The sequence below is a fragment of the Rhinopithecus bieti genome, unplaced genomic scaffold (assembly GCF_001698545.2).
Source record: "Rhinopithecus bieti isolate Rb0 unplaced genomic scaffold, ASM169854v2 scaffold_315, whole genome shotgun sequence".
Taxonomy (NCBI): Eukaryota; Metazoa; Chordata; class Mammalia; order Primates; family Cercopithecidae; genus Rhinopithecus; species Rhinopithecus bieti.
Window position 1 is genome coordinate 1921830 of NW_016803481.1, and position 12292 is coordinate 1934121.

The 12292-nt window shown below is 44.7% G+C and overlaps 1 protein-coding gene across 9 annotated transcripts in view; it reads left to right on the forward strand.

The window, feature by feature from the left end:
• The window catches only part of NUGGC (nuclear GTPase, germinal center associated), a 70313-nt gene that overhangs the window by 28551 nt on the left and 29470 nt on the right, over positions 1–12292 (forward strand). For all 9 annotated transcript variants that reach the window (XM_017884927.1, XM_017884973.1, XM_017884937.1 and 6 more), the window contains 3 exons: positions 2004–2179; positions 4338–4356; positions 6142–6231. In XM_017884927.1, the coding sequence (XP_017740416.1) occupies positions 2004–2179; positions 4338–4356; positions 6142–6231 (285 nt within the window). The remainder of the gene's footprint in view (positions 1–2003; positions 2180–4337; positions 4357–6141; positions 6232–12292) is intronic.

The following is a 12292-nucleotide window of genomic DNA, read 5'->3' on the forward strand; positions in this document are numbered from 1 at the left end:
CTTATGGCTAGCCGATTTTCCCCGCACCATTTATTAAATAAGGGATCCTTTCCCCATTTCTTGTTTTTCTCAGGTTTGTCAAAGATCAGATGGCTGTAGATGTGTGGTATTATTTCTGAGGACTTTGTTCTGTTCCATTGGTCTATATCTCTGTTTTGGTACCAGTACCATGCTGTTTTGGTTACTGTAGCCTTGTAGTATAGTTTGAAGTCAGGTAGCGTGATGCCTCCAGCTTTGTTCTTTTGACTTAGGATGAGCCCAAAGCTTTTCTAAGTTGATTATCGTTTGGGAAGCAGAAGGACTGTAATGGTTTTTATTTTCTTGCCTAAGTCAACATCCATTCACCTATAAAGGAGAGACAGGATCCATCGTTGTGTGGCCCTATACGAGTCTCTTTACCACTTGGGCCTCATTTACTTCCCTATAATCCAAGAGGTTTGTCTAACTCGAGAAACTGATGCTTTTTAAGCAATGATTTATGGAGCCAAAAGGTTCATGGACAGAGGGTAGAGGGTATTGTGCAGATGGTGGTTCTGGGTCCTCCACTCCCAATTCAACCACAGCAGTTCTGCTTTTTAAAAATCAAGTTTATATGTTGGAATTCTAACTAAGATTTCATTTGAAAAAGTCTCCCCTGCTAAAAGCAAGCTGAAACCCACTGCCCTGGATCAAGGTTTCTCAACCTCTTGACATTTTGGGCTGCCAGATAATTCTCTGTGGGATGGGGGCGGGGGTGGGACTGTCCTGGGCATTGAAGAATGTTTAGCAGCATCCTCGGCCTTTACGTGCAAGTACCCCCCAAGTTGTCACTATTAAAAATGTCTCCAGACATTGCCAAATACAGATGCTCATTGACATACCATAGAATTGCATCCTGATAAGCCCCCTGTAAGCTGGAACCATAACCATCATTAGTCCCTGTTGTCCTGGACTTACCAATCGTTCAGTAAACCCATTGTAAAGTTGAAAAGAAAAATTGTACGCTGAATCATCACAAGTTGGAGGCTGTTTATATCTTCTGGGGCACAAAAACTCTACTAGTTAAATACTACTGGTATAAAGCAAAATGATGATTTAATTATCAAGTCACAAACTTGTCACCCCTTTGTATGCAAAGCACTGAGGAACCACAAATGAACTCAATCCCTGAGTTGAACCAGATTTTCATTTATGTAGAGGTAAGACAAGAGTAACAATACAATTAGAGAAATGTCACAAGGCTATGCATGATTATCACGTGAAAGTTGCATATTTAATAAAGCAACATTTATGTCATTAATATGTTGTTATTTCATGTTCATTGGCCTTTGCAACTTGTCATGTGGTTTCTGGCTCCCTGCTGCCGTCTGGTGGCATTGTACTAAACATGCAGGGGCAGTCAAACATCAAAATGATGCCATCAGGTGACGGCACCCCAAGGTGACAGCTTGGGGGTATGTGCGCCACCAAACTTAGCCCTGGAAAAACAAGAATTTTCCCCAGGGGACAACTGAGATAAAGCAAGCCAGTGATGGATCTGGGACTGGGAGTGGAGGACTGATTTAGGGAATTCTGTCAATCTCTAATGGCACAAACTACTGTGAAGCCTCTCCTGTGTGCTAAGCACTGGGCTTGAAGTGAGGTGGATCCCAAGAGGAAAGGTGCAGATGGTCACTTCCCATCAGGGGGCAGAGAGCAGACCTGGTGCCGTCACTGTGTCTCAGAGGCGATGCGGGAGGTAAGTCCAGATGTTACAGGATGCAGAGGCCAGCCCATGCTTGAGGGGTCCTTCGCAGTCTTGAGGGACAGATGGGGGCTAGGCAGAGACTGTGGCCAGGTAATTAATAGAACAAGGCACATATGAGAAATGGCACGTAGCTCAGTCCAGCTAGTGCACAGAGTGTGGTGGGGAGCGGTGAGGGGTGGGACTCGAGGGAGAGGCTTAAGGGATACATTAGGGAATCGGTCCTCAGGAACTGTGACTCCATTCCTGTGCTGACACATGCTGTGGTCATGTTTTGCAGACCATTGACAAGTGCTCAGTGATCTGGGTGATCAGTGACATAGAGCGAGTTTCTGGGGGACGAGCCCACGAAGACCTTCTGAATGAGAGCATCAAAGCCTGCCAGCGGGGCTTCTGTAGGGACGTGGCCCTTGTGGTCACCAAGACGGACAAACTCCACTTGCCAGAATACCTAAGGTATTGTGCTGGGTTCACGGGGATGTGGGCTTCAGTCAGGGGCTTTCCTCTGTGGGTCCCGACTACAGTAGCATGGAGCTTGACTGTGTAACATGGTTACGGGGCTTCAGGAAGTGACTGTTGGGGAGGAAACAAAAGACTGGGTGACTTCCTGGGACATCAGGACCCTTAGTTGGGTTGTCTCGGGAATCTGAACTTTCCAAGGTAGCTGCTTAGTGCCAAGCTGGTGTCCCCTACACAGCTCTGAGGGTGCTACTCACATGTACCAGATGCAGATGGTACCTCCTGCACTGTGCGATTTGATGATCCCACCTGCTCCACAGATGTAGAAAGTGTAGACACCCCTGTAACTAGGAAGTACAAACCCATAGTCCTACCTGGCAGGGTACAGCTTTTTTTTTTTTTTTTTTCTTTTTTCTTTTTTTGAGACGGAGTCTTGCTGTACCGCCCAGGCTAGAGTACAGTGGCACAATCTCAGCTCACTGCAACCTCCATTTCCCGAGTTCAAGCGATTCTCCTGCCTCAGCCTCCTGAATAGCTGGGATTACAGATGCCGGCCGGTATACCTGGCTAATTTTTGTATTTTTGGTAGAGATGGGGTTTCACCATGTTGGCCGGGGTGGTCTTGAACTCCAGACCTCAGGTGATCTGCCCGCCTTGGCCTCCCAAAGTGCTGGGATTACAGGAGTGAGCTACCACACCCAGCCCAGGGTACAGCTTTGATGTTTCAGGTTTTTGTACTCCTGAGCTTTTTAAAAATCATTAAAATTATTTTATTTTATTTTAAGTTCCAGGGTACATGTGCAGGATCTGCAGGTTTGTTACATAGGTAAATGTGTGCCATAGGGGTTTGCTGCACAGATCAACCCATCACCTAGGTATTAAGCCCAGCATCCCCAGCCAGAGACTCCTGAGCTTTTTAACTCACTTGGAACAGGTCCTCAAAAGTTGTAGAACTTTAGGTGAAGGTAGATGCATTCTCTAAGAGCTGTATTCTAACAAATAAAAGGTAAGCATTTGTGGGCTTAATAGATGTTGATTTCCATGGAGAGCTCTGCTGTCGCTATAGCTAGGAAGACTATAACTAACCTTCTATGTTGGGACAATTTTGAGAGTGAGAGGGGGTGTGATTAGTCCTTAGAGGGGATCAGCGGGCATAAACTGGGCTTTCCTGTATCCATGGGGTGTGTGTTCACGGGATGTGATGTCACGGATGCATCTCACCTCCAACAGGAGCTCCTTTACCACCCCTCCACCATTTCGTCCCCACTCACTGAAGCTTAGGTCTGACTGCCGTCTTCAGGAATTCACTTGCTGTCATGGTCTGGGTTGGAATTGCAGCTTCATTTTTTTCTCCTGCATTTCTCCTCATCTCACCCCAGCAGAGAATATCTCTAGCCCTCTCTTTCCAATGCCAACATTAAAATTAACACAATTAGGCTGGGTGTGGTGGCTCACACCTGTAATCGTAGCACTTTGGGAGGCTGAGGTGGGTAGATCACAAGGTCAGGAGATCAAGACCATCCTGGCCAACATGGTGAAACACCATCTCTACTAAAAAATACAAAATAAATTAGCCGGGCGTGGTGGTGTGTACCTGTAGTCCCAGCTACTCAGGAGGCTGAGGCAGGGGAATCGCTTGGACCCGGGATGCGGAGGTTGCAGTGAGCTGAGATCGTACCACTGCACTCCAGCCTGGGCGACAGAGCGAGACTCCGTCTCAAAATAATAATAATAATAAAATCTAATGTGTTAATAATAAGCATTTATTGAACATAGGTAGGGGCTGTGGATTCAGAGGCACATTGCCCAGTCTTTGAGCTCACCATCTAAAAGAGGGTTAAAGGTTATACATGAAGGAACAAGCCAGGTGCTATGGGAACCCAAGGTGAAAGGGCTGCATTTTTGACTGGGACAGAGAGTGAGGTCACAGAAAATGTTCACAGCTGACAAAACGCCGGCTGGCCGTTGAGAAATGAAGGCACTTTTTTCAAGTGGACGCTGGAGGTGGGTCAGAAGAGAGAGCATCGGGTCAAAGAAAGAGCTTATGAAAAGGCACGACACAGAGCAGTATGTGCTGCTTTTAGGGAAAGTCAAAGACTGCAGTGACACATCGTAAAAGTTAAGTAATTGTTACATTTTCCTAATTTCATTTCAGAGAAAGAAAGGCGGGAAATGTAAGTATGAACTAGTTTTTTATTTTTTTATTACCCCTGCTCAGTCAAAATCCACACATAATTTTGCTTCCCCAAAACTTAACTACTAATAGCCACAGTTGATTGGAAGTCTTACTGATAGCATAAACAGTTAATACGTATTTTGTATATGTATTATGTTCTGTATTCTTGCAATAAAGTAAGCTAGAGAAAAGAAAACGTCATTAAGAAAATCACGGCCGGGAGTGGTGGCTTATGCCTGTAATCCCAGCACTTTGGAAGGCCGAGGTGGGCAGATCGCGAGGTCAGGAGTTCAAGACCAGCCTGACCAACATGGTGAAACCCCGTCTCTACTAAAAACACAAAACTTAGCTGGGCGTGGTGGTGCACACCTGTAATCCTAGCTGCTCAGTAGGCTGAGGCAGGACAATCACTTGAACCTGGGAGGCGGAGGTTGCAGTGAGCCGAGATGGCGCCACTTCACTCCAGCCTGGGCAACAGCGAGACTCTGTCTCAAAAAAAAAAGAAAAAAAAGAAAGAAATCATAAGGAAGAGAAAATACATTTACAATACGGCACTGTAGTTATCAATAGAGTAAGTTTACTTTATCTGTTTGCAAGATGAATTGTACATCTGAAATGACAGGCAATAGCAGCTGCAGACCTCAATCATGGCACATATGAAGCAATTCAACTTTTTCTTGCAATGTCATGACTTTTCTCTGCTACTTGGGAGCTGCTCCAGGATCATTGGACTTCAGATGGGTCCCATGGTGTTATTCAAGATTTAGGGTATTGCACTAAACAGGCTGCAAAATACATGAGAACTGCAAGAGATCACTTTTTAGTGCCGTATGCAATTTACTGGAGCGATGCACTGCTTTCGTGGAGATGATTAGCATCATGTGGTGTTTGGCATTTTAAGTGGATAGTTGAAACACTTGAGCTACCACAACAGCAACAGGAGGTGGCTCTGAAGTTATTACAGTAGTATAGTGTGTACTACAGTTAATTTTGCTCAGTTATGATTTAATACTGCATCTTAATGCTTATTTACATTTCTCTTGACTGCAAATGGTACCATGTACAGTCTATAGGTGTTTACAGAAGTTTTGATAAATTTTCACTTTTCATAATAGAATCATGCATTTCATGGTAGTACATGATCAAATATAAACTTGGATCTACATCTATTTTATACATTCATGACATACCTTTTCTTAACTTTTGTTATTTCTAGACTACAGGGTTTGTCTGTGAGTTTTTTCAGATTGTCGCAAATCTTCAAAATGTTTTCAATTATTGAAAAGAATCCACGTATAAATGGACCCATGCAGTTCAAACCCGTGTTGTCCAAGGGTCAACTGTGTTTTTTTTTTCTTTTGAAACAGAGTCTCACTCTGTCGCCCAGGCTGTAGTGCAGTGACGCAATCTCAACTCACTGCAACCTCTGCCTTCTGGGTTCAAGCGATTCTCCTGCCTCAGCCTCCTGAGTAGCTGGGACTACAGGCATGTGCCACCACCCCTGGCTAATTTTTTGTATTCTTAGTAGAGATGGGGTTTCACTGGATTAGCCAGGATGGTCTCGATCTCCTGACCTCGTGATCCACCTACCTTGGCCTCCCGAAGTGCTGGGATTATAGGCGTGAACCACCATGCCCGGCAACTGTGTATAATTCTAATACAGTGCATGCGTATTTGACTGTCTGGACCAAATGAAGATCTGCCAAGAAAATGTGCGTCTTGCTACCTCATTACTGTTGATAACACTGCTCTCTGCATGCTTCTATTTCCTTTCACAACCTAGCAAGCTATTCAGAGTCAGCGAGAGGCTGTTTTAGAAAGAAATGAAATGATAAAACTACAAAGGACTAGAATTCTCAAGGAAAAACTGAAGGTGAGTTAACAGGTTTCCCTATGTGTTTTTCTGTATCCCAGCAACTAGATTTTGAGATACAAATGTATACCTGGTATTGTGTAGTTGCAAGGGCAAAAGCTTTGGAATAGACAGTTTGCTCATTTGGTTTGTTTTGTTTTTGAGACGGGGGTCTCACTCTGTTGGCTAGGCTGGAGTGCAGCGGTGTGATCTTGGCTTGCTGCAACCTCTGCCTCCCAGGTGCAAGAGATCCTCCCACCTCAGCCTCTCAAGTAGCTGGGACTATAGGCATGCACCACCATGTCTGGCCAATTTTTGTAGTTTTTGTAGAGATGGGGTTGCACCATGTTGTCCAGGCTAGTCTCAAACTCCTGGGCTTGAGCGATCCACCTGCCTTGACCTCCCAAAGTACTAAGATTACTGACCTAGAGGAGACATTTTGGATTTAACTCAGTCCTACTGCTTCAGTTACCTCTGAGGCTCCATTTTCTCATCTTTAAAATGGGGAGATAATGATATCTATCTCCTGTGATTGTCGGGAGGGTCAGATGAGCATGTGGTCCACAGAGGAGTAGGCCCACGTGAGTCTGGGATCTCCATACAGTGGAGGAACTCTGGAGTGCTGTGGGACATGGAGGAAAGATGCCAGGTCACACTGGTGGCAGGGGAGGTGGGACTGGGGAGGTATTCAAGGAAAACTCAGCCTCTGGGCAGAATTTTATTTTATTATTATTATTATTTTTTGAGACTTAGTCTCGCTGTGTCACCCAGGCTAGAGTACAGTGGCACAATCTTGGCTCAGTGCAACCTCCGTCTCCTGGGTTCAAGGGATTCTCCTGCCTCTGCCTCCTAAGTAGCTGGGATTACGGGCACATGCCACCACACACAGTTAATTTTTGTGTTTTTAGTAGAGACGGGGTTTTACCATGTTGACCAGGCTGGTCTCGAACTCCTGACCTCAGGTGATCTGCCTGCCTCAGCCTCCTAAAATGCTGGGATTACAGGTGTGAGCCACTGCGCCTGGCCAATTTTATTATTATTATTTTTAAAGACTGGGTTTCCACTATGTTGCCTAGGCTGGTCTTGAACTCCTGGGCTGAAATGATCCTCCTGCCTCAGCCTCCCACGTAGCTAGGACTACAGCTCAGCAGGCACCACAGTGCTCTGCAGAGCAGAGTTTTAAAGAAACTGTAGTCTTTAGTGAGGTGAAAAAGTCGAGAAGGCGCTTTTGAGGCAGAAGCAAGAACACCATTGACATAGGCTGCTGTGTTTGGTGAATGACAGGTGAGTAGCTTGGAAAGGCTCGGAGGGGAGTAAGGGGTGGATGGCGATAAGGCCTGAGCTGCGTTTAGTGTTTTCTTATTTTTACTATTTTATCACTAAAATGGGTACAAACATACAACTCCTTACTATCATAGTCTTTTTTTTTTTTTTTTTTTTTTTGAGACAGAGTCTCACTCCATCGCCTGGGCTGGAGTGCAGTGGTACAATCTCAGCTCACTGCAACCTCCGAACCCTGGGTTCGAGCGATTTTCCTGCCTCAGCCTCCCGAGTAGCTGGGATTACAAGTGCCTGCTACTATGCCCAGCTAATTTTTGTAGTTTTAGTAGAGATGGGGTTTCACCATGTTGGCCAGGCTGGTCTTGAACTCCTGACCTCAGGTGATTTGCCCGCCTCGGCCTCCCAAAGTGCTGGAATTACAGGCATGAGCCACCGCGTCTGGCCTATAACAATCTTATACAACTATAAAACTAAAATCAAGTTTAAGATAAAATATAAACAAAATAACATAAGGAATATATAAGAGTAAGTACAATGTGACAGATGATATGTTTGGCTGAAACAAAATCTTTGGTATTGGATTCAGTAGTAAAAACATCTGGCCGATGTCCAGCTCTATATTCAATTTCTTTCTGTATTTTGTCTTCAAAGATATTGATACAGAAAACGTCTGCTGTACAACGTGGAACTGAAAATTTCAAAGCTTTTGTTTCTAGCGCAGTATCATTAGGCCTCATGCTTAAGCCAGAATATTGTACCAGGCAATTCTTGAATGCCAGTTTTAATGAGGCAAAATTTAGTAAAGCTGGTCATGGTCTCCTAAATTGTTCTTTTTGGTATTAAAGAAATATGCATTGTATGAGTGCCTGATCATATTATCCCTGGAAATGGAAACATGGAATACTTCAATACACAATTTACAACTATACCAGTAAACATGCCGAATTGGTTTGTATAAGTTAGGGCCTGGGCAGCAGTACATCAGCTTGCAGGGTGACTATAGCTGTCACTGCTATGGTGCAAGTTCTTCTGAGGCCTCCAACACACACCTCTGATGGCAAGGTGATACCTTCATTCTCCAACCACTTTATTTCAGTTTGAAATATTGTGAAACCTTGACTTGTGCTACATGCCATCGTTTGGAACTTTTTTTTTTTTTTTTTCCAGACGGGTCTCACTCTGTCACCCAGGCTGGAGTGTAGTGGCGCAAGTATAGCTCACTGCAACCTTGAATTCCTGGGCTCAAGCTATCTTTCTGCCTGCCCTCCACTCCCCCCGACCCCCACCAGCCTCCCAAGGGGTTAGGACTACCGGTATACCAGTATGCATCCAGCTAATTTTTAAATTTTTTGTGGAGACAGGGTATGTTGCCCAGGCTGGTCTCTAATTCCTGGGCTCAAACAATTCTCCTGCTTGGGCCTCCCAAAGCACTGGGATTACAGGTGTGAGCCACAGTGCCTGGCCTTGGAGCAAATTTAGTTTTAATCACAGGAAACATGAGACGGAAGTTCTTGATAAGGCATTCCTTGAGTTTCCATCACTTTTTTTTTTTTTTTTGGCTGCGTTTGAGATAGGCAGTCACTTTGCACGTACCTCAGTATCAAAACACAACCCAGCTTCATCTACATGTGGATGTCTCCCTTTCCTAGGTCCCTTGAAGCACTTAAGTGGTGCTTTGCAAGAAAATCTGGAATTACTGTCTACTCCACCAACCAGGAGCATTTTTTCCACTAACATCAAATATATGCCCCATGTTTCCATTTCCAGGCCTTTTGATGTAAAGGCCTGGAAAATGCTGACCTTTCAATGCTGAATCATAGCATAATCTTTTAAAAGGCATATTAAATGGCAGTTAAGTAATGCATACAACTCATTAGAAGGAAGGGCAATGTAAACAGCTGTGACCAAGTTCGCCATGTGCAGTGTATGAACCTCCTAAGCACTACAGCTGGGTGGCTTGGAACAACAGAAAATTATTCTCTCCCAGTTCTGGAGGCTGGAAGTCCAAAATCAAGGTGTTAGCAGCACCATGCTCCCTCTGAAGCTGCGGGAAGGATCTGGTCCAGTTCTCTCTCCTTGCTTCTGGTAATTCCTGGCTTGTGGCAGCACAACTCCAGTCTTCATATGCCATTCTTCTCATGTGTATGTCTCTTTATCCAAATTTCCTCTTTTTTTAAATATACCAGTCATTGGATTAGGGGCCCACCCTACTCCAGTATGACTTCATCTTAATACATTTTATCCTCAATGACCCAATTTCCATATAAGGTCACATTTTTAGGTAGTGGAGATTAGGACCTCAACATGTGAATTTTGGAGGGGAATATATTTCAACCCATAACACCCAGGCAGTGACAACCACCTTGTGACTGCCACCTGCCCTATAGCAGTTGCAACATGCATCTCAATTTCAAAAATATTAAACGGGAAACGATGTGCCTCTTAGTATTGATAAGCTGTGGTCACATGTCACCTGAAATTATGTGGTTGAAGATTGGGGATCACAATGTAGTTATGGATTTGGGTTATTAGTTTGAGATTCAAGACTGAGACACAGGCACATAGATCCTTCCAAGATGTGTGATTTGGGCCCCATCCTATAATAATGCGACTTTCCAGCTCCACATCTTTTCTTTTTTTTTTTTTTTTTTTTTTTTTTTTTTTTTTTTTTTTTGAGACGGAGTCTTGCTCTGTTGCCCGGGCTGGAGTGCAGTGGCCGGATCTCAGCTCACTGCAAGCTCCGCCTCCCGGGTTTACGCCATTCTCCTGCCTCAGCCTCCCGAGTAGCTGGGACTACAGGCGCCCGCCACCTCGCCCGGCTAGTTTTTTTTGTATTTTTAGTAGAGACGGGGTTTCACCGTGTTAGCCAGGACACGTCTTTTCTTATTACCTGGTATGTTATGGGTCACTTGACCTTCCCTTAAATTTTGCCTTACCCAGTTTTTTGTTTGTTTGTTTGTTTGTTTTTTGTTTTGTTCCCGTTGCCCAAACTGGAGTACAATGGCGCGATCTTGGCTCACCGCAACCTCCACCTCCCGGGTTCGAGTAATTCTCTTGACTCAGCCTCCTGAGTAGCTGGGATTACAGGCATGTGCCACCATGCCCGGCTGATTTTGTACTTTTAGTAGAGATGGGGTTTCTCCATGTTGGTTAGGCTAGTCTCGAACTCCCAACCTCAGGTGTGGCACCCGCCTCAGCCTCCCAAAGTGCTGGGATTATAGGCGTGAGCCACCACAGCTGGCTGCCTTGACTCTGTTTTTACTATAAACTCTCACACGATTTTTATTTTAACCTAATTTACAAAGTTTTACTGCCTGATTTGACCTAATGGGATTTTTGTGCCCCTGCTAAGACAGTTAACATTCTTTTACATACGTTAGGTAAACTTTTAGGACTCGCGCCAAGTGGAATTTATAGACTGTATTTTGACAGTCTCAGGCATGTTGTTTGAACTGGTTAATGCCTTTACTTTAACATACCTTATTTTATTTACTCAGTTTCAGGATCATAATGATCTCATAGCTTTTCACAGAACTGTTGTGTTCTTTTTGATGCTCAATGTGTCACTTTTTGGCTAGTGGGAGCCCTTTTAGCTGACTCCCTTTAGCATTACTCCCTTTAGCATTTACAAAACATTCTTGGCCAGGCGCAGTGGCTCACGCCTGTAATCCCAGCACTTTGGGAGGCCAAGGCGGGTGGACCACGAGGTCAAGAAATCGAGACCATCCTGGCCAACATGGTGAAACCCCATCTCTACTAAAAATACAAAAAAAAAAAAAAAAAATAGCTGGGTGTGGTGGCGTGCACCTGTAGTCCCAGCTACTTGGGAGGCTGAGTCAGGAGACTCACTTGAACCTGGGAGGCAGAGGTTGTGGGGAGCCGAGGTTGTGCCACTGCACTCCAGCCTGGGTGACAGAGCGAGACTCTGTCTCTAAATAAATAAATAAATAAATAGGGCTGAGAACATTGGCTAACACTTGTAATCTCAGCACTTTGGGAGGCCGAGATGGGAGGATCGTTTGAGGCCAGGAGTTCAACACTAGCCTGGGCAACATAGCAAGACCCCATCTCTAACAATAACAGCAAAAGTCAGAGTGCTAGCGATACAGATAAAATTATTTCATACAAGTAAGAGTGGCAGAGTGATGTCACTGCAACATAATTTTCATGACAAAACTAGAAAAGGTGGATTTAAAAAATGAGTCATGATTTATGTTACTGATTTCAGGTAACATAACCATTAAAAAAAGATGTTAAAATTGGATCATTATTATTATTATTATTATTATTATTATTTTGAGATAGAATCTGGCTCTGTTGCCCAGGCTGGAGCGCGGTGGCGTGATCTCGACTCACTGCAATCTCTGCCTCCTGGGTTCAAGAGATTCTTTGCCTCAGCCTCCCAAGTAGCTGGGATTATAGGCATGTGCCGCCACACCTGGCTAATTTTTGTATTTTTAGTGGAGACAGGGTTTTACCATGTTGGCCAGGCTGGTCTGGAACTCCTGACACCAGGTGATTCACCTGCCTCAGTCTTCCAAAGTGCTAGGACTATAGGCGTGAGCCACTGCGCCCAGCTGGGTCATGATTGATGTTACTGATTTCAATCTAACTCCAATTTTACTATGTCCTTTCTAATTCTGCTTCCATTGAATCCCCTCCTCTCCCCTCCCCTCTTCTACCCTCCTCTCCCCTCCCCTCTCCTCCCCTCTCCTTTTTTCAGAGTTTTGCTCTTGTTACTAAGGCTGGAGTGCAATGGTGCGATCTCAGCTCATCTAAACCTCCGCCTTCCAGGTTCAAG